General features: G+C 51.0%; 1 protein-coding gene across 7 annotated transcripts in view; it reads left to right on the top strand.

Annotated features, from left to right (window-relative positions):
- AAK1 (AP2 associated kinase 1) overlaps nt 1–25,419 on the top strand; it is a 60,010-nt gene that overhangs the window by 22,401 nt on the left and 12,190 nt on the right. For 2 of the 7 annotated variants that reach the window (XR_015279711.1, XM_086865208.1), the window contains exons 4-15: nt 639–781; nt 2,734–2,855; nt 4,206–4,287; nt 5,970–6,102; nt 7,198–7,301; nt 8,233–8,312; nt 9,062–9,216; nt 9,299–9,585; nt 9,770–10,015; nt 12,242–12,456; nt 13,331–13,488; nt 13,850–13,966. Coding sequence is in view for 6 of the 7 variants with exons in the window: in XM_086865208.1 (XP_086721334.1) it covers nt 639–781; nt 2,734–2,855; nt 4,206–4,287; nt 5,970–6,102; nt 7,198–7,301; nt 8,233–8,312; nt 9,062–9,216; nt 9,299–9,585; nt 9,770–10,015; nt 12,242–12,456; nt 13,331–13,488; nt 13,850–13,966 (1,842 nt within the window). In the remaining variant the exon portion in view is untranslated. Of the gene's footprint in view, nt 1–638; nt 782–2,733; nt 2,856–4,205; nt 4,288–5,969; nt 6,103–7,197; nt 7,302–8,232; nt 8,313–9,061; nt 9,217–9,298; nt 9,586–9,769; nt 10,016–12,241; nt 12,457–13,330; nt 13,489–13,849; nt 13,967–15,207; nt 15,304–21,243; nt 21,346–22,302; nt 22,405–23,215; nt 23,327–25,185; nt 25,291–25,419 lie in introns of all 7 variants that reach the window. The other 5 variants (XM_086865209.1, XM_086865212.1, XM_086865210.1 and 2 more) reach the window with 5 other exon arrangements.

Here is a 25,419-nt window from a genome sequence, read left to right as displayed (position 1 = left end):
AGTTTCCCTTGTAACAGATGGATTTTTAATTTCTTTGCCAGTTGACAGCTTCAGCCAAGCCACTTAACATGTGGGTTTTCTGAGTGTCTCCCTTCTTCCCTCTTCTTGCTTACATGTGGCAGACTAATCTGTGGGCTGTGGGTGCCCCAAATTCAGCCTTTTATTTCTCTAGTCAGACAAAAGAAGTCCAATTTGGAAGGAAAAAAAAAAGAAAATTAGTTAGAATTACTTGACTACTGACACAGCCAGGGCAAAGTGGGCTGTGGGAGCTGGTGTGAAGGTTTGCTCAGAGCCCAGGTGAGCTGTAACTCCTGCCCACAGGTTCTACAAGCCCCTGGGATGTAGGGGAATGGAACAAGCTGAGTAATCAGGTTGTAAAAAGCCTCCAGGGGAGGTTTGTTGTGAGTTTAGTTTGACCTCCTCTTGCACTGACTGTGGAGCCTCAGTTTGAGGAGCAGCCCAGGACCAGGGATGGCAGGGGATTGGGTTTGGAGTGGCCAGAGCTCGTTGTGTGCCCCATGATGTGATGTGGGGAGGTGTCACCGTGTCCCTGCTGTGATTTGGGGTACCCAGAGCTCTGTCCTGCTGTGATTTGGGGTACCCAGAGCTCACTCCCTGCTGTGGTTGTGTCCTGCCAGGGGGACAGGTGGTGAACCTGATGAACCAGCGCCTGCAGACCGGATTCACCGAGAGCGAGGTCCTGCAGATCTTCTGCGACACCTGCGAGGCCGTGGCCAGGCTGCACCAGTGCAAGACTCCCATCATCCACAGGGATCTGAAGGTGAGCTGTGGCTGCAGGGGTGCAGCAGGCAGGGTGCATCCTCCTCGCCGTGTCTGCCAGCTGCCCACGCCCCGGTGCTGCGCTTCTCCTGCTCAGAGTGAGGGAAAGTGGGCATAGACACACCTCTCTGCTGGAGGATTAAAAAAGAAATGAGCCTCTCAGTGCTACTTAGCATATGTTTGCCATCTCTAGATCTACTTAAACACAAATGTTTGTGAATAATTCCTGCACACGTGCCAGGATGCACCTGATGAGTTATTCACAGTGACCTGAAACGCTGCTTGTTTAAGGCAGCTCACAGAAGTGTGCTGTGACGTTGTTTCCTGGACCCAGATTAAAAGCAGCACTCCAGAAGTGTTGGCCTTGGGGCAGGAATCCCTAGGAGCTTTTGAAAGTGGCCTCTGGAGCTCTGACCATGAGTGTGTTATAAAACTGTGTGTGCTTAGCTGGGAGCAGAGCTGGGCCAGCTTGGGAAAAATCCCACGCCTGTAATCCAGCAAACAAAAAGATGTTCCCTTTGCTCCCAGCGAGCTCGTAAAATGCTGGAATGCAACACTTCTCTCAGTGGGTAGCAGTAATTTCTTTTGCTGGGTTTATTTTTTCCTTCTCCTAGCATTTGCTGGTGAAACCTGGTTGCTGGATGGTCCTGTGCTGATATTTAACAAAGCTTACAGGGTGTCTGAGTGAAAAATCACCCCAGACTTCTCAGCCAGATAAAGTGGGAGGACTCCTGGGGAAATGTTGGAGGAGTATTTGCAGGGAATAACGCTGCCAGTGTTGATCTGCTGGAGAGAACATCTGTGTGCAGTGCTTCATTCAAAGCAGATGCATGGCAGAGGGGGAAGGGGTGTGTTTAACCCTTGGTTTCAAGCCAATGTTCTCCCCCTCAGCTGCTCCAATTTGGCTGCGTTTTCTGATGTTTAAAATGCTGACTCCTTCTTTTTCTTTCCTTCTTGTAAAGATCATCCTTGATGGGGAGTTCTGCTTCCAAAGGGTTTTGTTAGCAAATGCTTATGTGGTGATTTCTTTTATTTTGAACCGTGTGAGCAGTATGTTTTATCTCGTTGTTGTATCTGAGAATTTGACATGATTTAAGATAAAGACGTGAAAAATTGTGTGTTCCCTCGGGAGAACATGCTGTTAATGCTGCTGGACAGATGAGGAGTTCCACAGGGATGCTCTGCCAAAGCAAAGATCTGAGCACAGGGTTTCACACATTTTCAGATGGTGTTGAAACAGGCAATTTTCTTAGGTGGATGCAAGGTAGAGTTTTGTTAATGCACAGTTGTGCGTAGTGAGGAGAAGCTTTCTGCTGATTTCATTTGTTTCAGCAATTGTTTCTGTTGCCTGTTCAAGGTACCAAATAATATTTGAACAAAAGGGGTCTTCTCAGGAGTCTGGGGGAGCCTCTGCTGCTTTAGGGACTGTGGGGCACCCAGCAGACTCTGAGAACAAACAAATAAATGTGAGCATGAGCTGAGGTTTGTTTTGAATGACACCCTCAGGACAGGTAAAATGCAGGCAAAGACCTGGAGATGTGTTTTAATTTCAGAAATGTGGAAGTGTGTGTGTTGTTTGTCTCCCTCTGCCCCACAGACAGGAGTTAGGGACAGTTTGGATTTCCTGTGCCCAGTTCAGACACCAGACCAGGGGCACCCAAAGGCACTGGGACACTGAAATCTTACAAGAGGCAAAGAAATGCGCTTGCAGGAGGAGAAGGGAGGGGTGGCAGGATGGAAGGCAGTGTTACAACTGTGCTTCCATGATTTAACTTCTATTTTAGGAGATGTGACAGAGTTTTGATGCCTGTTTTCTTTGCTGTCACATTAGGCTTTAGTGTCAGATGTGTCTGATATGTCTTCAGGCACTTAAAACCTTGACTCATCCGAAAAAAAAACCAACAAACCCTGAATATTTTTTTGTCTGAGTGATTCTGTCTGTGATGCTCCCAGGTTGAAAACATCCTGCTGCATGACCGTGGCCACTACGTCCTGTGTGACTTTGGAAGTGCTACTAACAAATTCCAGAACCCTCAAACAGAAGGGGTGAATGCAGTGGAGGAGGAGATCAAGAAGTAAGTGTGCCCAGCTTAGCTGCAGTTTGTGTTTGAAGGGTTGTTTTTCCTTGTGCTGGCATTAATTTTGCTCAGCCTGTTGCAGCAGATTGGCAGTGTCTGCTGCAGGTGAGTGAGTGCCCAGGGGAAGGTGAAACAATAAATTGAGCTTGATGTAATTGCTTTGGACCTGGAAGACTGAGATTAATGCAGAGGAGCAGGCTCACCTCGGCGAGGCAGTGACCTGTTCTGTGCTGTGCAGGGTCAGGCTGTCTCTGTCCTTCATCTGCCTTGGCTTCTCTGAGCTCCAGGCAGGGGTGACACAATCCCAGCCTCGCTGAGCTCCCCTCCCCATGGATCCATGGCTGGGGCTGATCCCAGCTCTGCATGCCAAGTGTCAGCTCCTGGATGTGTTCAGCTCCTCCTCCTGCACTGCCAGCTCTCGTGGCAGCATCCCTGGTGCCCCTTGGTGCTTTGGAAAAGAGGGGTTCACCTGCAGTTCTGTGAGCCCTGGATCAGGGCTGGAGCACACTCCAGATCCTTGGCCTTGCTTCAGCTCTGACATCAGTGCTGCAGACTGGCCACTCCTGTTAGCACAGCTTTCTGGCTAGCCAGGGATGGCTACAGATGCCTTTTCTTTGTTAGGATTCAGCTACATCTGCCTGCATTTCCTAGATTTGTTTGACTGGAGTTTTCAGCGTGCTCCTAATCCAGTGTTGCAGTCCCCTTGGAATGCCCTCTTTGTACACTTAAGCCTACAAAACCTTTGCCTTTGGCAGTGCTTTCCTGTGATCAGGGTAAGCAGCAGGCAGAAAAGGCAGACCTGCTGGTAGGAAAGCTTATCAGAAGAGCCTGATAATCTGTGGAGCAGTTTCCAGCTTTTCTGTTTGTTGTTATCTGTTAAGATGAGGCAGATTCTGGCTGTGGTTTGGGGTACACAGTAACCCATCCCTTGCTGCAGAGGCTCTGAGCAGGACTCCTGCTGTGGGAATCTACTTTTTAGGAGCCAGATATCCAATTACAATCTCTGTAATACAGTTGGCCACAGCCCTGCAGTGAGGGCATTGCAGAGGACATTTGATTACTGACCTTGTTGATGCTTTGAATCCTTGAATGTTTCTGTTCCTAAGATGACTGCACAGTTTTGTGGTGAATTCTGTGCTTTAGAAAGGATTGTGGCTATTTTGGCTTCCCAGGGCAGTTTGAGGGGTGTTTTGTTGTTTGAGGTGTGTAGCAGGTGATGCTGTTAGCACAGATATCTTTAGCATCCCTTTCCTTAAAATGGGTAGGGAAAGAGTGAATTTTGAATTATTTAGGAATATGACATAGCTGATGCACATTTTGAACTCCCTGATCCACCTTCCCTTGCAGGTACACGACATTATCCTACAGAGCACCAGAGATGGTGAACCTGTACAGTGGCAAACTCATCACTACAAAAGCAGACATTTGGGTATGTATGGAAACCACTGGGCATCCTCCAGCCAGGCTGCTTCCACTGCCATGGCAGGGAAACGGGGCTGGCCTCACTTTCTGAGAGCCTGGACAGTTTCTGAATGAAGAATTCCTCTGAGTGTGTGTCTGATGAGTTCCTGCTGAGCAGGGAGGTTGGTGGAGCAGATATGTGGTTTGAATTTAGAGATGGATGAAACTCCAGGGTTGAATAGGGCAATGTGATTTCATATCTTAAGAGTTAAAGCAGAAAATTGAGGGTATTGTGGCTCATTGTGCCCAGCTCCCTGCAGCAGCAGTGTAACACAGGGCTGAGTTATCAAACTGGCCAAACTTCTGCTCTGTTCCTGATGATCAGGACAATCCTGCCATGCTCTTACTTCATGGTGAGAGCAAAATCCAGCTGTGGTGGAATCCATTCCTGGCTACCCTGGTCAAGGGGGAAAGGCTCCTTTGGGTGGGACAGAGGTAAAGAGTCTGTGCTGTTTGGAGTGGCAGTTCAGCACATGTATTCAAAAATGTTTGAAATGCTATCTGGAAGCATGCTTTGTGTTTTTTGAAGCCCTGAGCTAGGAAGTAACATGGTAGAAGCAGAAAAAGAGAGTTGTGATGTATGTTCAATAGTTGTGCATCTCCAGGAGGGAGAATTGCTGGTGTGACATCTGCTGAAAGTGCCCTGGGTGAGCTTGGCTGGTGCTGGGGCAGCAGCAGCTCCTGTAGGAGCAGGTTTGGCCAGGGGGCTGTGGGACCAGCCCTGCCCTGTGCAGGGTCACTGGGGTGAGTGCAGAGGGGAGGTCACAGCTGTGACTCTGGGAAAGGACAGGCAGCCAGAGGAGAGCCAGGATTTGCACTCCTCCCTGTGCTGGAGTGGAAACTGCTCTTCTGGCATGGCAGGAGCTCTGTCCCAGTGACACTTGGTGTCCAGAGCAGTGTGTGCTGGTGAGCACAACGGGGCCTCAGCTTCCAGGCCTGTTCCAGTGCTTGTCCTGCTGGAAACCTCCCTTTCCCTTAACTCTTATCGAGGTTATTTTAAGCCAGAGAGCAATTTCATTGTGAAATCCTGTGACGAAAGAGATGAGCTGATGATGAGTTTCTTAGGATTAGGAAATGTTTCCTGCTCCCCACTCTGAGATGGCAGGAGTGTTTCATAATTAGCCCTTTGTGCAAAAACTGTTTTCTTTTGCAATAGGTGGTGGTTCTTGCTGCCAAAAGCAGCGTGGCAGTAGAGGGAAGGGTGGTAGAACCTGGCAGCCTGCTGAATGAGCTGTACTTCCCTGGCATTTATTTATGGCAGTTGAAAGGTTGTTTGAACTTAATCTTGGAAACAGTTTGGGTTTCTCTTTGTCAGAATGGATGTATTAGTGATGATGGTTGCCATTTATTTGTGCTGTTACTTTGCTCTTTCCTCCCAGTGTGTGGCAGAAGGGCTTTGCCCGTTCAGTGACACGAAGGGTCGAGCTGTGGGGAGTGTGATGATGAGCAATCCCCCAGATCAGTGTCTAACGAGGGAGAGCTCTGCATGTGCTCATCTTCCCCTGCAGCTGTGCCTGTCTCAGGTCCCTCCCGGGGTGTTGGTGCAGGTCTGGCACCAGCAGGACCCCCCTGCTCCCGTGCTGTTGGAGCTGTGCCGTGCCCTGCTGGGCTGTTTGCTGAATCCTTGCCCTGTTCTCTCTCTCTCTGCAGGCCCTGGGCTGTTTGCTGTACAAGCTGTGCTACTTCTCCTTGCCCTTTGGGGAGAGCCAGGTGGCCATTTGTGACGGCAACTTCACCATTCCAGACAACTCCCGGCACTCCCAGGACATGCACTGCCTCATCCGTGAGTGCCAGGGCCGCAGCTCTGACAGGCAGCACGGGGCTTTGGCCCTTACAGTGACAGCCCTGCAGTAAAAACACGAGCTCTTCTCTCCTTTTCACAGGCCTGCTTGCACACAGAGGTGGTTAGAGTGATCTTTTACTGCTTTAGGAGATGAGTCTTGGAGAGGCAGTGGTGACAAGGAGATTTCTGTTTGGCCAGGCTGGAGTGAGCTCTGTGGAAAGGCAGGAGCACACACAACCGTTTGGTTTGAGCCCTGCAGAAACTTGCACAATGAGCCTATTTATGTAGGAACGTATTTCTGCAGTAATAAATCTGTTTGGATAAGGAACTGAAAAGACCACAGTGACTTAGGCTAGTGATAAGAATTCATCTTCTGTGAACTGGGAAACAGAATTGAAATGATTTATAAATATCCCACTGACTAGAGTGAATGTGTAATTAAGTGTACAATGCAGTACTCTTGGCAAAGCTGGCCCAGCTGTCTTGTTTCCAGCACAGCTTTTGATTTTTTTTTCTTTCCCTAGCCACAGTCCTGAGTCAGACAGAGTTGGATGTGTTTGCAGGGCAGGCTGGTATTTTCTTTGCTGATGTGGGGGTATCTGCAGTGATGCCTGTGGCTGCCCTGTCTCCCTGCTCTGCTGGCACACAGGGGCTGGATCAAGCCCTTTTCCTGTGGGCTCGCTTGGAAGTGCCCAGTCCCACCCAGTGTTGTTCCCTGGCCAGGCAGCATTTTCCCTCCTTGCCCCAGAGGCTTTGGGAGCAGCTGCAGGTCCCAGCTCTGCTGGAAGATCTGTCCTGGTCCATCCTGAGTGTTCCCAGCTGAGCCCATAGTCAGCAGAATTGGTTGGGGTGGAGGGACCCTAAAACCCTTCCAGTGCCACCCCTGCCATGGCCAGGGACACCTTCCACTGTCCCAGGGTGCTCCAAGCCCTGTCCAGCCTGGCCTGGGGCACTTGCAGGGATCCTCAGGTGCCCTGAGCACCCTGTGCCAGCACCTCACCACCCTCAGCACAGCAGAGTCCCCTGTGGTGTCACGTCTGATGTGCTGCCACAGCTGCCCTGTGGCTCTGATCTCAGTGTCTCTGTCTCATCCAGGCTACATGCTTGAGCCAGACCCTGACAAGAGACCTGACATTTATCAGGTCTCCTACTTTGCTTTCAAACTGGCCAAGAAGGACTGCCCGGTGCAGAATGTGCAGGTGAGCAGAGGATTGGGCTGGGGGGGGCTCTGGGAGGGGCTGGGGAGGCACTTGCAGGATCCTGAGCATTTGTGTGTCATGTGTGGCTCTGTTCTGTTGGTTCCCCACTTCTCTAATTAGGAGGGGCTTGTTTGCTTGTAACAGCACAGTTTGGTTTGGGATTTTTGGGTCAGAAATCGGGGTTTCTAATGTTACTTATTTCTGCTTGTCCCTGATTTACCTCCTCACCCAGTCACAATGTGAGGCCAACCAAGAGATCTTGTGCATGTGAACATGGAAAATCAGGCTGTGCTTGGGAAAGCAGTCTCATTTCCAGGCACACTCATCATAGCATGTGTAATTTGGCCTGCACTTGGGTTTGGACACAGCAGTTCTGGGTCTGTTGGCTGGGACTTGGCATTTGAACTGCATCAGACCTCACACAGCCATCTGCCCCTTCTGAGAGTGTTTTTCAGCCGAAAAATGGAGTTGACAATTATTTTCTTGTATTGTTATGGACACCTGTGACAGACATTTTATTTTGTTGTTTCTACATAAATAGAAACTTAAGGTTTTTTCCCCATGCTCAGATGCTTATATATGGTCTTTATGAATAAGAGATAGTTTGGGTTCTGTTATACCTGTGTTTTTATAGCATCATTAATAAATTTTGTCACTACTATCCCCTGGCTGTCTTGTAAAAATGCCCAGGTTGTGCTGTGGAGCTTCGTGTTCATATTCCATGTTCAGTGGACAAAAAGCTGAGCCCACTTTTCTTCCTTTGTAAATACTCTCCCAAACTCCTGTCTCCCCATGACGTGAGCCTTGTGGTGTTTGTGTGTCCAGCTTGAGGAGTAATTGCTTTGGGGATCCTCAGATCTCCCAGTTTCATCATTTCTGACTCTGTTTTCTGCCCTCAAAATACAAAACCGGGTGTTTTTGGGATCTGCAGAACTCTCCAATCCCTGCTAAACTCCCAGACCCAGTTAAAGCAAGTGAAGCTGCTGCAAAGAAGAGTCAACCAAAGGCCAGGTAACCCCACCTGCTTTTTGCTCCCTCTTTTGTTGCCTGTTGTCTCTGGTGTTTATTAGCAAAGGTGTATTTAGCTCCTTCCTTGGGGACTTCAGCTGCCACATGGTGACTGAGCAGAGTTATTCTCCCGTTAGTCAGTGTGTCAGCTATCAGGAACAATCTGATCCCAGGTTTGGTAGTTACCAGGAGCAGTTTGGCATCTCCAAAGCACAGTGCTCACAGAAGGCTGGGGCATGGCTGCTCCTCTCTCTTGCTGTGCATTTCTGGAGCTCAGTAAACACTGAGCAGAGATAGAAGAGTTCAGTGGCCTGATTCTGGGGTGGATGTACTAAAGTTAAAGTACATCTAAAGATGGCAGTTCAGACAACTCTGCCCAAAGGTACCAGCTGCTCTTGAGCTGGTTTGTGTCCTTAATGTGCTCATTCAGAAGTCTGAGTGGTTTCAAGCAATATGTTGTAGGAAATAGCTGGGTATAAGTTGAGTGGTTTTGACAAGTCCCAGCTGTCCACCAGGAGAAGATGCCACCATTGGCAGAGAAGTCAGAAGGATAGTGTTGGATTAATTGTTGTGAATGCATCCAGAGGGTTTTACTGTGCTTGGTGTGTCTGGGTGCCCAGGAATGCTTCACCTTTGTCAGTCACACCCAGCTGAAGTGTGGGTGAGTGTTTCACCCTGCTGTGTGTTCTGTGCACCAGCTGCCCCAACTCAGGCTGTGCTCACTGCCTTTCCTTCCCTTCCTTCCTTGACAGGCTCACAGACCCCATCCCTACAACAGAAACGTCCATAGCACCCCGCCAGAGACCTAAAGCAGGACAGACCCAGCCCAACCCTGGAATTCTGCCCATCCAGCCAGCCCTGACGCCCAGGAAGAGAGCCACAGCCCAGGCAGCCATGCAGCCCCAGGGTGAGCGATGTGTGTGTGTGGTCCCTGCTCCCCTGGGTGTCCCAGGGAGTGACCTAACGTTGGCTTTGGGTTCTTGTTCCAGTTGCAGGCCCGGCTGCCCTGGGCAGTGCCCAGCCCTCCCTCCCTGCCAGCACCCCCCAGCCAAAAGCAGCCCCCCAGCAGCCTCCAGCCCAGCCCCAGGCCAAGCTGGCAACAGTGCCCCCAGCACAGCCCCAGGTCCCCTCCACACAGCCTCAGGCCACCCCTCAGCATCAGCAGCAGCTTTTCCTGAAGCAGCAGCTCCTGCAGCAGCAGCAGCAGCAGCAGCAGCAACAGCAACAGCAGGCTGCCTACTTCCAGCAGCAGCAGCAGATGATGCAGCCACAGCAGGTGGGTGTGTGCACCGGGTTTGTCACATCTCTGTCTGCAGGGCTGCAGCTTTGTGTTCATGGCAGGTTTCCAGTTCTTTTGGGGGGAATGGGTGCAGCTCTGGGCATTTTCCAGAGAGTCCTCCAGTGAGATTTGGTCTGGGTCCAGCACACCTCAAACCTCTCAAGCAGTGGTTGTTTCCCAGTTCCCAGTGATGCAGCAAGGAGCACCCGTGCAGCAGCAGCAGCTGATGCAGAGCTATTACCAGCAGCAGCAGCAGCAGCAGCAGCAGCAGCAGCAGCTGATGGCCCAGCAGGCAGCCATGCAGCAGAAGACCACAGCAGCAGCAGCAGCAGCAGCAGCAGCTCAGCAGAAGCAGCAGCCCCTGGCACCGGCACAGCCCCAGGCCCAGCCCAGCCCAGCACCCCCAGCACAGCCACAGGAGCAGGGGGTGAGACCTTGGGAGAGGGATGGGGCACTGGGACAGGCTGCAAACGCTCCTCTGCCAGCTCCTGTGTGCTGGGGACACCTCAGCTGGCTTTTCAGACCCACAGGGCCCAGATCACAGCTGCCAGGGGAGGTTTGGGTTGGGTACTAGGAAAATTTCTTCACCCTGGGGGAATTAACAGTTATCTGGATGTGGCACTTGTGGACGTGGGATAGCGGTGACCTTGGTAGATTTGAAGAAATGTTGGGACTTGATGACCTTAGAGGCCTTTTCCAACCCAAACAATTCTATGGTTCTGGGGCCTAATTAGTAATAACTCAGTTATTACTGAGTCACAGATGTCAGCACTGCCCTTGCTGCCTCAGAGATGTGCAGTTGTTTGGATTTCTCATTCCAGCAGGATGTTGGACTCCAGAATTGTGCTCTGGGTCCACAGAAAGGAGATGAGTAATGGATGAGTAGAAAGCAGATGAGGAGATCTGAGTAGCTGCTTAATGCAGCTTCTCTCCATCCCCTGTCATGTTGCCACAGAAGACACGTGAGAAACTGTCTGAAACATTATTTGTACTTTACACACCAGGGTGGGCACCAGAGCTGCTTTGTATTGCTGCTTGTTTGGAAAGCTTTGCCTGATGTTCAGAGGAAGGCACAAACAGCTTCTTGGTTGTTCCTAGCACTGGGTTAACTTTTTAATAAATATAGTGGGAAGTGGACTTTTCAAAGGAGACTTTTGAAAGCACCATATCTAAAAATAAATCAATCAATCATCCACTTTACTAATCATCTGAATGTGCACCTAAAATAAATGCTCTTTGCTTGATGGAAAATACATCCAAGAGCAGGGAACAGGCAGCTGCCCACAGGGAGGGGCAGGGAGCTGTGCCAGGGGGCCAAAGTGCTCTGCACCCCAAATCATTCCATTATACACAACTGTTCGAGTCCAGGCTGGGGATCACTTTGTGCTGGCTCCTTGTGCCAGTTAATTCCCCTCTCCTTGTTTTCTTGCAAGTGCCACCAGGAGTTGATTTGACCAATAAACTCCATAATCCATGAGCTGGGGCAGCTGTTTGCTCTCTGTCTCAGGGCTCTGCCATGTCCCCTGCCCTGGTCTGGGTGTTGTGTTCCTGCTCTTGTTCCTGCTCTGCTGAGTGACTTGGGGCAGGTCAGTTTGTTGAAGCTGGTGGGAGATTTTTCAGTATGTGCAGACAGGTTTTGAGTGGTGCCCATTATTGCCCTGTTCCTTTTAGGGCAGAAGTGCCTCAAATGGAGCATTGAATTATGCCTTATTCCCCTGGTAGTTATTAGCAGGACAGCTCCCCATTGTTTGCCTTCTGCCCCTGGGGTTCAGCACCACGCTGGGCAACTCTCTCCTGTTTCCCTCTCAGGTCTTTCCAAGCCTTTCAGCTGGGTTGGAAAAGGCCTGGGAGCGGGGAGTTCCCAGGCAGGGGAGGTGACATGCACAGCTTGCTGCTCCCTGTATTCCAGTTTTCCTGTTTTAAATCCAGCAGTGATATCTCCCCGACAGACAGATTGTGAAAAATCACACAATCACAAGTGGTGCTGTTGTTTATCTACAAAACCATATTTCAAGTATTTATGGGTTTGTGAGTGTAACACAAGACCAAGGCAATGGAAAAATAAAATCAGTGTGAGGAAACCCTCTGCAGTTTCCACAGGGTTTGTAGCTGGGCTGTCTTGGCTTACACCTAAACCAAATGTGCCTGGTTTTCTCCTCCACATTTTAATGACAAGTGTTGCTCCCGTGGTCCTTGCTTTCTTTTGTTTTCCTTCCCCTAAGAGGAAGTTTTTTGCACAAGATTTCTGCACAAGACCTCCACCCCTTTAGGCATTTGGCCAGTCACGTTCTGTCACCGTGTCCCTGTGACAAGACTCGTGTGCACTGTGGTCTCAGTTCTTCCCACCTGTGCTCTGGATCTCGGCCTCTCTACCCTTGAGCAGGTTTGAGCCTTTGCCAAGTCCTAATGGAGATTTTACCTCCAGAGCTGCACCACGGAAAGGGGAGACGCTCCCTGCCTGTGCAGAAATCCTGAAATACTGCAGAGCAGCAATTCCCCCCTCAGGGTTCCTTTGCCTGTCTGGTTTTTCCCCTCCAGACCGTCCCCGGTCCATGATCAGAATGCTGGGTGTTGCAGCAGAAGCTGTTTTCTCCCCGTGGCTGTGGCTGTGACCCAGGACACTGTGCTTTTCTGTGCTTTTCTCCCCTGGCAGGCTCAGGCTCAGCAGCAGCAGCAGCAGGCTCAGGGCACAGCACAGGGGCAGAAGCTGGGCTCGCTCACCCCGCCGTCCTCGCCCAAGGCGCAGCGCGCGGGGCATCGCCGCATCCTCAGCGACGTCACCCACAGCGCCGTGTTCGGCGTGCCCACCAGCAAATCCACCCAGCTGCTGCAGGCTGCAGCTGCCGAGGCCAGCCTCAACAAGTCCAAGTACGTGCCCAGGGCTCTGGGGTGAGGGCTCAGCTCAGCCTCAACAAGTCCAAGTACGTGCCCAGGGCTCTGGGGTGAGGGCTCAGCTCAGCCTCAACAAGTCCAAGTACGTGCCCAGGGCTCTGGGGTGAGGGCTCAGCTCAGCCTCAACAAGTCCAAGTACGTGCCCAGGGCTCTGGGGTGAGGGCTCAGCTCAGCCTCAACAAGTCCAAGTACGTGCCCAGGGCTCTGGGGTGAGGGCTCAGCTCAGCCTCAACAAGTCCAGGTAGTGCCCAGGGACCCCATGTGGGGTGTGGAGTGAGTGCTTGGTCAGGCTCTGGGAGATGTTCTTAATGGAGGTAGGCACAAAACTCTTAAGTGAGTCTTTGTTTAGGGCTTAGCCCTAAACTTTCCAGGAAGTGCTGGAGAATTTGCCCCAAAGTTCTCATGAGTTCTCTGAGCTCACAAAAAGCTTTGGGTTATCAGGGCCTTCTCTGTCTCACAAAAGGCAGTGTCATTTCAGCCACAGCCCTGGTGTGCACTTCATTCTCACTGCTTGACACCAGCACTTCCTGAAGGTTGGACTCGATGGTGTTGGAGATTTAGTGGAGCTCTGGTTCCCTAGGAGTTTTTGCTAGGTCACTTTTACAGTGCCTGCAGGCAAGAAGCCTTTCTGTGGGCGCTGCTGTTGTCGGTGGGATGCTGTTTGTAACCCCTGAGATGTGGGTGCTGAGCCTCAGTTCTGCCAGGCTTCCAGCACGGGACTGCAGTAATTTACACTGGGTGTTTTAATTGGGAGGTGATTAGAGTGTTGTAGCTTGGAGCAGCTGATAGTGCTGGCCAGAGGGTTTCGGGTGGGTGGTTAATGGCTCTTGTTTGGGATGGTCCCATCCAGATCTGCTTCCACCACGCCCTCGGGCTCACCAAGGACCTCACAGCAGAATGTCTACAACCCTCCTGACATGTCCACGTGGAACCCCTTTGATGATGACAACTTCTCCAAGCTCACAGCTGAGGAGCTGCTGAACAAGGACTTTGCAAAGCTGGGGGATGGTAGGTCCGTGGGGTGCTTCAACACCTGCCTGCTCTGCAGAGGGAAGACACCACGGATTGGGGATGCTTTTGGGCAGGGAATGCTCGGGTTCCCCATTTTATTACAGTCCTCTGGCTAAATCCTTCCAGTTTCTTTCTGTTTGCAGCTCAGGGGTGCCTCAAAGGCAGAGGTTGTAGCTGCTCTGACAGTGCCCCTGCTCAGGTGCCTGTGGAAGCTGCAGTTTAAACTCTGCTGCATCTGCAAGTTGGGATTTGCATGAAGGGACTTAAGGCATTTAGTGGAACAGTGTCCTAAAAATAAAGATAAGTAGCCTACTTTCAGAAGAGAAGTTTTTCCCCTAACTCTTGGTCTGCATTCCAGGGAAAGCTCCAGAAAAGGCAGGCAGTTCCACAGAGAACCTGATCCCGGCTTTCCAGCCCGCTGCGTCTGCAGCCCCGGCGGATGCGTTCGGTGGCTCCTCCTTCACTGCTGGGCCAGGTGAGTCTGGGGACATGGACAGCATGGAATGGCAGCTCCTGCTCAGCTCTGTGAAAGGGAAGGAAAACTGGTACAAACCGAGCTGGGCCTTGGCACTGAGAGCTGCAGGGAGTAGAGCTCCTTGAGGAGAGGAGGGAATGTGCAGAGGGTGCATTCCTGTGTCACACTTGGGTGGCAGAGACAGGACACTGTGTGGAGGCAGACGTGGGGCTTGTGGTGAGGGAGGAAACCGAGCCCCTTGAATTCCCAAGGAAGCTTCTTTAGTGTGTAGAAGTTCCATGGAGCTGATAACAGAGTGAAACCTGTCATGTGCAGTGCTGCATCCAGGAGCTCCAAATGCCAGGAGACACAAATGCCACCCCTGGTGACAAATGCACCTGGTTGATGCCTCCCCACAGAAATAAAACAAGTCTTGGTGAGAGGAGTCTGGGAAGAAGCTGAAGGATCCTTTGTGGGGCAGAGTGACAAATCCATAGATGCTTATTTCTATTTATAAGAGGGGATTTAGGGGAGCTTATAACTGAGCTTGGTATGTTGGTTCTTAGCAGAGAATTAAGGAGTGGAAGTCCCTGACTCAGGAGTGCTCCTGGGGAGTTGCTTTCCGAGTTTGTCCAGCTGTGAGCAGTTTCTGGTGTTCCATCAGCCTTTGTGGATGATGCTGAGCAGCAGCAGCAGCTCCACACTGAGCTGTGAAGCACCTTCTGCAAAGCCTGAGGGGCGTCTGTGTGCCCTGGGCTCTGTGGTACCGTGTTGCTGTACCATCATCAGTTCTTGCAGTGTCTGACTTAAGAACTCTCCAGTCCTGGGGTTTGGCACAGGAGAAGGTGTTTTGGAAATCTTGGTGCTGGGCTGGGCACTTCCAGCCCTTCTCTTCCTCTCCTCAGAGCCTGTCCCAGACTGGCTGGTGCAGGATGCTGCAGCTTTTATTGCAGACACAGAGGCCCCACACGGGCTGTGCCCTTTGTGAGGCTTTTCACCTTTTGTGCTCCTGTGAGGCAGATAACAATTCTTCCCTGCCAGGAAATATTCTGAGATCTGTGGGTTAAATCGTGTTGGAGAGCTACATGGTAACAGTAGTTTTGTGTGTTTTTTTGATTCTTTTGAAGACTTGGTCAGAGTGTTCCTGTGTGTGGTTGTGTCAGGCCAGAGCCTGTGCCTGTGCTGGGGTTTTGCTCTGTGCTTTCTCCTTTCCTCTTCTCTGTTCACTCTGCCTTTTCTTTTCACTTCCTCTTCTCTCCCAGCTGAAAAAACAAAAGACATTCTGAGTTTGGACTCTAGCCCTCCTCTTCTGACTGTGCCTGATCCTTTCATTCCTCTCCCGCTCTCCGACACGCCAGGTAACCAGGGCTGAGGGGATGGAGGGGGGGCAGACTCCTGGGCTTTGTTTTGTCCTCTTCTGCTTCTGTTTGTAGGCACACCTGAAATCCTGGGCCCTGCCAGGCTCTGCTGGGCTCACTGGCACTGGGGATGGTTTTCATGGCAGAGCCTGGGGTTATCTCATTGTTCCTAATCCCAGAAATGTCGGTGTCTTTAGAGGTTCAGCACTGAAAGCCAAAAGTGTTTGGAGGGAAAGCTGAGAGAGCTGGAGTTGCTCAGTCTGGAGCAGAGAATGCTCCAGGGAGACCTCAGAGCCCCTTCCAGTGCCTAAAGGGGCTCCAGGAGATCTGGGGACAAGGGATGGAGGGACAGGACGCAGGGAACGGCTCCCAGTGGCAGAGGGCAGGGCTGGATGGGATTTTGGGCAGGAATTGTTCCCTGGCAGGGTGGGCAGGCCCTGGCACAGGGTGCCCAGAGCAGCTGGGGCTGCCCCTGGATCCCTGGCAGTGCCCAAGGCCAGGCTGGATGGAGCCTGGGATGGAGGAAGGTGTCCCTGCCCATGGCAGGGGAGAGGATGAGAAAGGCTTTAAGGTCCTTTCCTATTCTATGAGAAATAATCCCCAGGTAATTAATTACCTGTTCTGACTTCAGCTGTTCTCAAATCATCTCCAACATTGAAATTGTAGGTTTTATTATTGTTAATCTTTTTTTCCTGTAAGAGTCAGTGTTTCTTTGGCTTCCAAGGTCTGTTGCAAATCTGAGCATCTTGTGAAGCACAAAGTTACATGTGACCTTTTCTGATTTGGCAAGATTTTCCAGTGCAGTTGGTGCCATTTCATTTACTTTGCAGTGCTGCTTCTAAGCCTTCTCCTCTGTGCACATTTCTGACTGCAGCAGCCAACACTTTTTAGCACAAGATTATATAAGTGCTTAGGAGCTTATTTGCAAATCGGTGGGGATATTTGGAAAATGGGAATGTTTTTATCTTGGAGCCTCTCAGCCCTCTGGTGAATGTGTGTGGCAGGTCCCACATCAGTGACCCTGCTCTTGCTGCTCTCCCTGCTGAGCAGCTCCCAGGCTCTGGGTCACTGCTGGTTTGGAGGACCCAAGCTTCAAAATGTGCTGTGGAGGTGGCATCTCTCCATGAAGAGCTGAGCAGTTCAGGAAAAAAAATAAACCTTTTATCCATAACTCTGTGGAACTTGCTTCCTTCTGGTGGTTGCTTAAAGAGCAGAAGAAACATGGTTTAGTCCAAAAGGAATTTTACCCTTAAATGCCCATAAAAGTTTGAGAGGAGAAGCAAAACCTGGAGTCTTTGTTCCCTGTGTGAGCACTGCCAGGAGCTGACCTGGCCAGCCCTACCTTGAAAACAGCCCACAGAAAGCAGCTGACTGCACATTCTCCTTCTTCCACCCCCAAAATGCTGCTGGAAGTGTTGCTTGTCCTGACTGAAGCCACCCAGGCCATTTATCTGAGCTAAAGCTCAGCTGCTTTTTTCTGCTTAGCCAAAAACCTCCTCCCCTGGGCACCTGGAGCTGCTCAGAGACCTTGGCCTCTCCCACCTTGCAGAGGTGCCAGTGGGTGCTTCAGAGTGTGTCCCTCCTCCTCCTCCTCCCCTGTGGAATGCCTGCCATTCTTAGTGGAATTGTAACTGGTGAGAGGAGCTGGCAAGAGGGATGTAAAAACACGGCAAAACATCTGTTAAAATAAGGGAGAATTAAATATTCATGCTGAAAACGTATTTCCTTGTGTATGTGCAGCAAAGTGAGCCAAGTTGCTCTTAATGAGCTTATTTCAGGCTTCACCACTGACTAATCCTGGGTGAGGGGAGCTCTGTGGGGTCACTCTGACTGATGGAGGAAGGTTTTTATTGTTTTGGGAACAAAATACTCGATGAGATGTTTTTAATCACCATAACTCTACTCCAGGCCCATAAATTCCAAGAAGATATCTGTGTCTGGGTGTTTATAACAACTGTAATAAACAACTGTATTTCTGCTGAGAATTTATTTGTACCAAGATGACACTGAGATAAAGTAATTGTACATAAATTAGGTATGCACAGCAAATTAGTGGGTGTGCAGCAATGGTCTGAGTTTCCATCTTGAGTTGGGAAGATGCAAAGGGGAAACTGCTCATGGTATTGGTGTATTTACTGAGATGTATTTACTGAGAGGACAGGGTGGTGTTGTGAGGATTTAAAGCAACAAAGCCATCAGACCATGAGAATCCCAACTAAATGGGTGTAAAGAGCATCCAGTGGTCTGTCAGGGCTTTGAGTTTGATTTTAGGGGGAAGAATTTATTGTTTTACAGGTATTTGGGATCTTGAACACACAGCTGAAATTGCTTGATTTTGATCTCTTGAGGAGCCACTGTTAAGTGTTGTCCTGTTACCCTGCACGGTGTTTACAAAGCCCTGTGCATTCAAAGCCTCTATTCCCCTTCTCTTTCTTGTTATGCAAGAAGCAATCCCATTTCACAGCAGCTCCATCAGGAGAATGGAGGTGCAGTTCCTCCCCTGGCCTAGTCCGAGTGCTCTGTGCTGGGTACCATGCAGGGCCTCCTTTAGTCTGCTAACACTTGGTGAGTGAACAGGCAGAAACCTCCCCCAGTGACAGATCTGGTGATTTCCCTCCCACCTGCTGGCCTGGCAGGGTTTTCACAGCCGTGTCTCTCTTTCCCAGCTGGCCCCCGGAGGAGAGGACTGTGCTGTGTGCTCTCCTGAGCTGTGTGCTCTCCTGAGCTGTGTGTGCTGTGCCAGGGCAGCCCTGCAGTGAGTACCAGCCCTGTGTGTGCTGCAGCTGCCCCCCTGCCTCGGGCACGTGCCTCACCCTGGCACAGAGCCCTGCCCTCTGCTCCCTCTTAACTTGCGAGTTTTCAGGAGTTCTTTTTCTTTCTAATAGCCTGGTCTAACCCAAAGCCTCCCCCATCTCTTGACTGGTCTTTTTTTTCCTAACTCTGGTGTTTCTTAAAGTGCTTTCTGTGTATTTGTGGCTGAAGGGGAGTGTGGCCAGCAATAAAATCAGCATGGCAGCAGAGTCTGTGGCAGTGGTGGCTGCAGGTGCAAACTGCCTGACTGTGAACTCATCAGCTCTGTGCATGTGTTAGAAAAGGGATCTGAAGGAAAGGTCAGCACTTTCTCACTGGGTTGTCCAAAGCCGTGCTTCTCAGCCAGTGCATGGAGTTTGGGCTGTTTGCTTGTCCCAGGATACAAATCCAGAGTTCATTTAATGGCTTCACATCCTTCTTACGTTGGTGCAAGTCAGAGGAGAGGCTCTTGCTGTCATTTCTGGAGGAAGTGATTTGGTTTTCAGGCTCAGAAGCCACCAGCAGCAGCCTCTTGGGGATGCTCCAAGACCCATCAGCTGCAGGCTCTGGCTCTGCTTTTTCTGCAGCAGTTTTGCTTTCTCTGACAGGAAACAATCAGTAATTTCTAACTGTGAGGAACAGGGAACTTGACAAATGTTTCACATTCTGAAAGGCTGCAGTGTGTGGCAGCAAGGGGCTGTGAGGGCACTTTTTAATCCCCCTCTGTGCTTTTAAGCTTAGACACCTTCTAGAAGCTCGCCATGGTTAAACCATCCCTGGCTGCTGCAAACCTGCCCTGGCAGGGCTGAAATGGGGCAAAGCAGAAAACCCAACCAAACGTGAAACAGCAGCGGTCAGCTCGTCCTGAACTGGGTCAGACTCACTTTCCTGTGGCTGGAAAGCAGCTGGCACGTTTTCCACAGGCTGGCTGAGGAACAGGAGATCTCCAAGAGGCAGCAGCTTCAAGTGGGAGCACAGTGACTGCGTAAAACATTCATTTCCCAGCTGGAACTGAGGTCAAATACCTCTGTCATGGGTTACCTTTTCTTAACCTTGTTTGGGGCTTGTTCATTTGTCTGCACAGGAATGGTCTGGGTTTGTCTGTTGGGTTTGAGGCACTTCATCTCCTTCCCCATTCATCCTCACACCTCCTTGTTTTTGTTCAGCTTCTCAGCCTCACTGAAAGGGGATAAAAGTTCCTTTATCATTCACTGAGGGGTGCAGTGGCTCCCTGGAACAGCACTGGCAGATCAGCAGCAGCACTGGAGGAGGCAGGAGAGGAGATTTTGGGAGACAAGAAACAAAATCAGGCAGAGAACCACTGACAGCTTTGCATAAAACCATCTGCGCCCTGGGGCAGGAGAGAGAATGAACACGTGGGCAGAACACCACACTTGTTCTCTGAATCTTGTGGTTATAAAAACATGGCTGAGCTCACCAGGCAGTTCTGGGACCTGTCTGGGGCAGTTCCAGAGTGTTCCAGGGAAGATCTGCACTGTTGGAAGCAATTCCAGCCTCCTTAGCCCTGCTCTGGCAGCACTCACACCTCCTGGTGCCCCTGCTCCCAGCCTGTCCCCTCTCTGTGCCACAGGAGCCAGGGCTGGCACCTGGATGCAAATCCAGCCTCTGAAATGGATATTCCTACAGGTGGGAAGAGTTCCTGGGTATCAGGGCTGCTGTTCCCATCACATTTGCCTTTCAGTTGACCTTTTCCAGGCCTGTAATGACAGAACTCCTCTTGGACAGGTCTTCAGGTCTCCTTCCCCTCCTGCTTGCTTCAGTTGTTGGCTTTCTCATGGGGAGTAGAATTTGTCCTGCTTTGAATAACCAGTTCCAAAGCCATTAGACTGTTTTATTATTTATACTGGGCAATAGAAAAGGATGGATATTATTCCCACTTATGCAGAAGTGTAACTCTGGTGTTCTCAGCATGTCTTATCCAGCAGGATTCCTGTGCTTTTGTGCAGTTGTGAGCAGGGTTTCTTTGGGTAATAAATAATAACACCAACCTGTGAACTCAAAAATTAAAATATAGCTGTAACAGTTGGATAACATTCTAATGTTAGATTGTAAATGGAATCATTTCAATGAGTTGGAGTGGCCAGATTTGTCCATGTGGAGGAAATTTTATCAGAGCTGTTCCTCTGCAGGTGATTAGTACTTCTAGTAAATCCTGAAATTGTTCTTTACCTCTTCTTGTTCTGGGAAGCAACCCCTGTGAAAGCTAAATAATTAATCTCATTTCTGCAGATCTGGTTTGTGATTGGGGAATCACTCATCCACCAGATGAATAATTGAGATTAACTTCTTGCCCAGGCTGTCTGTGAGGCTAACGGGAAGCTGAGGAGCTGTGCTGCTGGGAGTGACACTGTGATGTGAAAGCTGCTGTAAATTGCTGGGTCCCTGGGCAGCTCTGTGAGCCCAGGGCAGGCTCTGCTGCAGGGTCTCAGAGCTGCTCCTGCTCCTGGGGCTGAGCTCCTTCCTCAGGCTCTCAGCTCTTCTGTCTCCTCCTTACACAAACACTGCCAAAGATTCCAGCACAGGGAAGGCAGGGAGGGCAAGATTGCTTCTTAAATGTGGGGTTCAGCATATTAAACTTTAATAATAAACTGTGGCCGTGCCAGAGCTGTGAGCTGTTCCTCGGTGGCTCCTTGGGGACAGGAGGGTGAGGATGTCCTCACCTCTCTTCTGTGGCCTCTGATGCCTCTGAGTGATTCTGGGGGACAAACTTCACAGCAGGCCCTGTTGTGATAGGACAAGGGATGATTAAACTGGAGGAGGGTGGGTTTTAGATTAAAGACACAATCTCTTTGTGATGAGGCTGGTGAGGCTCTGGCACAGGTTGCTCAGAGGAGCCGTGGCTGCTCCACCTCTGGAAGTGTCAAAGGCCAGGTTGGACGGGGCTTGGAGCAAGCTGGGTTTGTGGAAGGTGTCCCTGCCTGTGGCAGGGGTGGGATGAGCTTTGGAAGGTCCTTTGCAGCCCAGGCCATTCTGTGGGTTCTGTTCTGGAGCCGTTTGTACACCCCGTGGTGCAGACAATCCTCGGGCTCACGGCGAGCCGTGAACTGAGCACCCGATTAACGTTGTCTTTTTCTTTCTTTTGCTTTTTCTCTCTGTTGCCTCCCTCCCTCCTTTTCCTGCTTGCCCCAGAAAAACTGATTGAGGGACTCAAATCTCCTGAGCCTGCACTCCTGCTCCCCGAGCTCCTGCCTCTGGCTGACCCCTTCGGCAGCACGTCAGACGCTGTCAATGGTAACGCCCCAGCCCTGTCCCCTCCGTGCCACACGCATGTCCTGCCCTGCATGGCCAGCCCTGGCTCCCAGAACAGCCCCTGCTGCTGGGGGACAGCCTCAGGGAGGTGGTGGATGGTGCTGAGACACATCTGCCTTTTCTCTGTGAGATGGGCACTGTGGGTTTGGTGTCTGTCCCTGGACTCCAGGTGATCTGGCAGCAGTGACGTGGCACAGCCGTGCCTGTGGTGTTCTCTTGGTAGAAGAATGTTAATTACTGATCGAGGAAAATGGCAAAAACACCTTTATTTCTGGCCAAGATTTTGTGTTTAACCATGGCCCGGGCACTGAGCTGGTCTGTCTCCATGGATCAGCAGGATGAGGAGGAAGAACAGCATTCCCTGGACCTGGGGAGTGCTGGGAATAAACGTGCCAGGCTGCTGTGAGCCTGGATGCAGCAGGCTCCAGGCAGGGTCAGGGCTTTGGAGTGCTGCAGAATTGTTTTTATCCACTTGCCAGGTGCAGACACTGATTGCAGGCTGCAGGTTGTTGTCACCAGCTGCTCCTGTGGGTGGGTGTGACCTGTGGCTCTCATAGAAAGGAAGGACATGACTACCTGTAATAGTAAAACTTCTTCTGCTTTTGCAGTTTCTGGCAGTTGTCTGAATTTTAATGATCTGAATGCAAGGGGAGTCCAATGGTCACTGTTTTCCTTTTGCTGGACGAGGATCTTGTGGATATTTTCTTTCTGTTCAGCTGCAGGGCAGGTGTTAGTGACCTGCTGTTCCACCTTCTGGGCATTTCAAATTGGGCTTGTACAAATTAAAATAAAGAAAAGGGCTCAAAACCAAACAAACCCTTGAGCTGACACTTACAGGGTCAGTACAAGATTCAGACAACTCCTGCCTCAGTTCCTCCTTCTCTTTTCCTTGCAAACTAACCTCTGGCTTCTCCTGTGCTGTTGTGCCCCTGTGGAAAGGAAAAGCTGACGCAGCAGTGGAGAGCCTGATCCCGGGGCTGGAGGCGCCGCTGCCCCAGCGCCTCGTGTCCCAGAGCGAGTCGGTGGCCTCCAACAGAACAGGTTGGTGAGGCAGGAGGGGCTGGGGGGCTCTGAGCACCAGAGAGCTCTGGCTGCTCCCACAGGGGCTGCTCTGCCACTGCTGGCACTGGGGCCTTGCTCAGGGAGTGCTCTGTGCTTCTCACCTCCTTGGGAGGAACGAGAAGGTTCTTCCCACTCCGAGGGTGCTGGCACTCCCCAGGGGATGGGCACGGCCCCAGGGCTGCCAGAGCTCCAGCAGGGTTTGGACACTGCTCCCAGGGCTGGGATTTTGGGGTGTGTGTGCAGGGCCAGGAGCTGGGCTCTGATCCCTGTGGGTCCCTTCCCACTCAGCAGAATCCGTGATTCCATGGCCCAGTGTTCCTTGAGCCCACCATCAGACCCGTAGGTGCTGCTGCACGGCTCCCATGAAGTGGTTTAGAACTCGGGGGCAGTCACTGGTTTGTCCCAGGGGGGCAAGAAGAGACTCCTGGCCCTTTCTCATTGTGCAGCCTTGACTGGGCCACTTCCCACAGCAGCTGGACTCGGCTCTTCTCAGAGGAGCCTGGTGGGACTGCCCTGGGGTGGGAGCTCCCCTCTCTGCAGAGCTCCCACTTTAACCTGGCTCTGTGGGACTCCTTTGTTCAGCTTCAGAGAGACAGAGCCCTGCTGGGACTCTCTGCCCTCACTGAGAGCAGTGGAATCTCTTCCACCACAAGAAATGGCAGCGTTCGTGCTGGTTCTGCACCAAAGCTGTGCTCATCCCTGCGTGAGGGTGAAGGGGAATGTGGGAACCTGAGCTTAACACTCTTTGTGTCCTGTTCAATGCCACCCTGGGATGCTCACCTGGATCCAGACTCTCTCACTGGGGAAGACTCTCTGCTTGACTGTTCTCTGCTCTCTAACCCTGCTGCTGACCTCCTGGATGAGTTTGCTCCCGTAGCTTTTGCAGCTCAGCCTCACAAAGGTAAACTGGCCCTCTTGTCCCTGGCCTGGAGCTGACATGAAGCTGCTCCTGGTTTACAGGAACAGCTGTGGTGTCACAGCAAACATGACACAGAATCTGAGGGGGAAGGCCAGGACTTCAGGGCAGTTCATTGCCTTGAAAGAGGGGCCCAGAGCTGATTCCTGGGTGCTTTGCTCACTTGTGAGTATCCCTATGGCAGCAGAAATGCTCTGGCCTCGGAGGAATTGCTGCAAAAACAGTCTGCAATAAATTTTTACACTTGGTGGCACTTGAGAATGAGTTTGTGCTGCCCATGGGGCTTTTGGGTTCAACAGGCAGTTGTTGCAGTTGCTCAGTGCTGTAATAACCTCCTGTGGCACTTTGCTTTGCACTGAAATGTGTGTGGAGCAGTTACTGGCACCTGGGCTCTGAGCTGATCCTTCAGCCCTGCCACTGCTGCCTTCCCTGGCTCTGGGATTGGTGCTGAGCCTTCAGGGTCCCTGAATCTGCATTTGCTGAGTTCAGCACCAGGTTCTGTGTGTGTGAGAGCAGCGAGGATGCTTCTGCTTGGGGTGGCACAAGTCACTGAGCCGAGCTGCAGGGCTTTGGATGGGCTGTCCCTGTCCTCAGGGCTGTCCCCAGCTGGGCAGTGCCCTGAGCAGCCTCTGGAGCTGCAGAAATGCCATGGAAATGGGGCTGTCCCTGTCCTCAGGGCTGTCCCCAGCTGGGCAGTGCCCTGAGCAGCCTCTGGAGCTGCAGAAATGGGAGTGGGATCCTTGCAGGAGCTCCCAGGGTGTTGGGAAGAGGCACAGGTAAAACACTGGTGATGGTGGCAGTTCCTGGGCAGATAAACCTTTGTGTGTTTGGCACTTTGCACTGCCCTCCCACAGCATTTGGGGGTTGTTTTCCCTGGCTCTGATTCTCCAGAGCACAGAGCAGTGCCACGAGCACTTTCTTGGCTCATCTCTCCCCAAACCTATTAAATCCTGGTCAGCTTTAGGTAGAAATCTCTAATTCCCACCAGGAGTCAGACCAGAATGTTCCTCTTCACAGGAACTGTCAGGTTGATGTGTCCTTGCTGGGCTCTCAGAAATCCTTCATGCAGAGTTGAGGAACAGATCTGGGAGGGTATTTGAGTGTCTGAAGGAACAAGGAGTGATGTGAGAGGCTCTGAGGGTACATAATTGCCTGATGAGGTGGATAAATCATCTCATCTCTGGAGATGGGTGAAAGTGCCTCCCACCAAGTGTTGAAGTGCAGCTGATGTGGTTTGAAATCAATGGAATTATCTCCCAGAACTGCCCTAGGGGCCTCTGGAAAATCTCTCACAGCATCTGGGTGTGATGTCCAGACTTCCAGGCAGGTAAATTTGGGAATCTGACTTCATGTTGCCCTTGTTTTATTGCTGCCTGTGAAAGGTCAGGGTTTTGTCTCATGTAGATGACTGGAATTTCTTCTGTGGTTTTTTTCTTTCCCCCCAGCCCTTTTCCTCTCCCTGTGCATGAGAGCTGGGAGCCAGAGAGCCAGACTGAGCTCTCACACCATGCTCATGACAAAGAACACCTTCAGTCCTTGGGAGCTTACCCCAGGCCTCTGCCACGGCTTCCAACTGTCCAGCTGAGCCTTCAGACTGGTCAGGTTTTGTTCTGGGTCTTGTGACTTGGCTTGCTTGGTTTGGTTTGATCCCTTCCACTTCTGTATTTAATTGTCTCTCTTCTTTCCTACCCAAACTTACCAATTTTATTTCACCTTTTAAATAAAACTCCTGCTTCTAAATGCTGTCTCTGAAAACATGAAGATGTTCTAACACTTCCTGGCAATTCTAACCAGCCTCTCTGCTGTCTTTGCTTCTTTACCCTTATTTCTCTTCTATGCTGCAGAAGATACTAACCTGATATCAGGCTTTGATGCTCCTGAGGGCTCTGAGAAAGTGACAGAAGATGAGTTTGATCCAATTCCAGTGTTGATATCCAAAAATTCACAAGGTAAGCCAGGATGTGAGAGTGAAAAAGGGAAGGAAAAAAGGCAAACAGTGAATATATAAATTAGTTTTGGGTGGTGCTGCAGGACATGTGACTAGTTCAAGTCCTGAGCTGTGAAATACCATCAGTGTG

Source organism: Cyanistes caeruleus, chromosome 29 (assembly GCF_971803275.1).
Source record: "Cyanistes caeruleus chromosome 29, bCyaCae1.hap1.1, whole genome shotgun sequence".
Lineage (NCBI taxonomy): Eukaryota > Metazoa > Chordata > Aves > Passeriformes > Paridae > Cyanistes > Cyanistes caeruleus.
The sequence above is the reverse complement of the archived record's forward strand: the minus strand, read 5'-3'. Positions and strand labels throughout refer to the sequence as shown.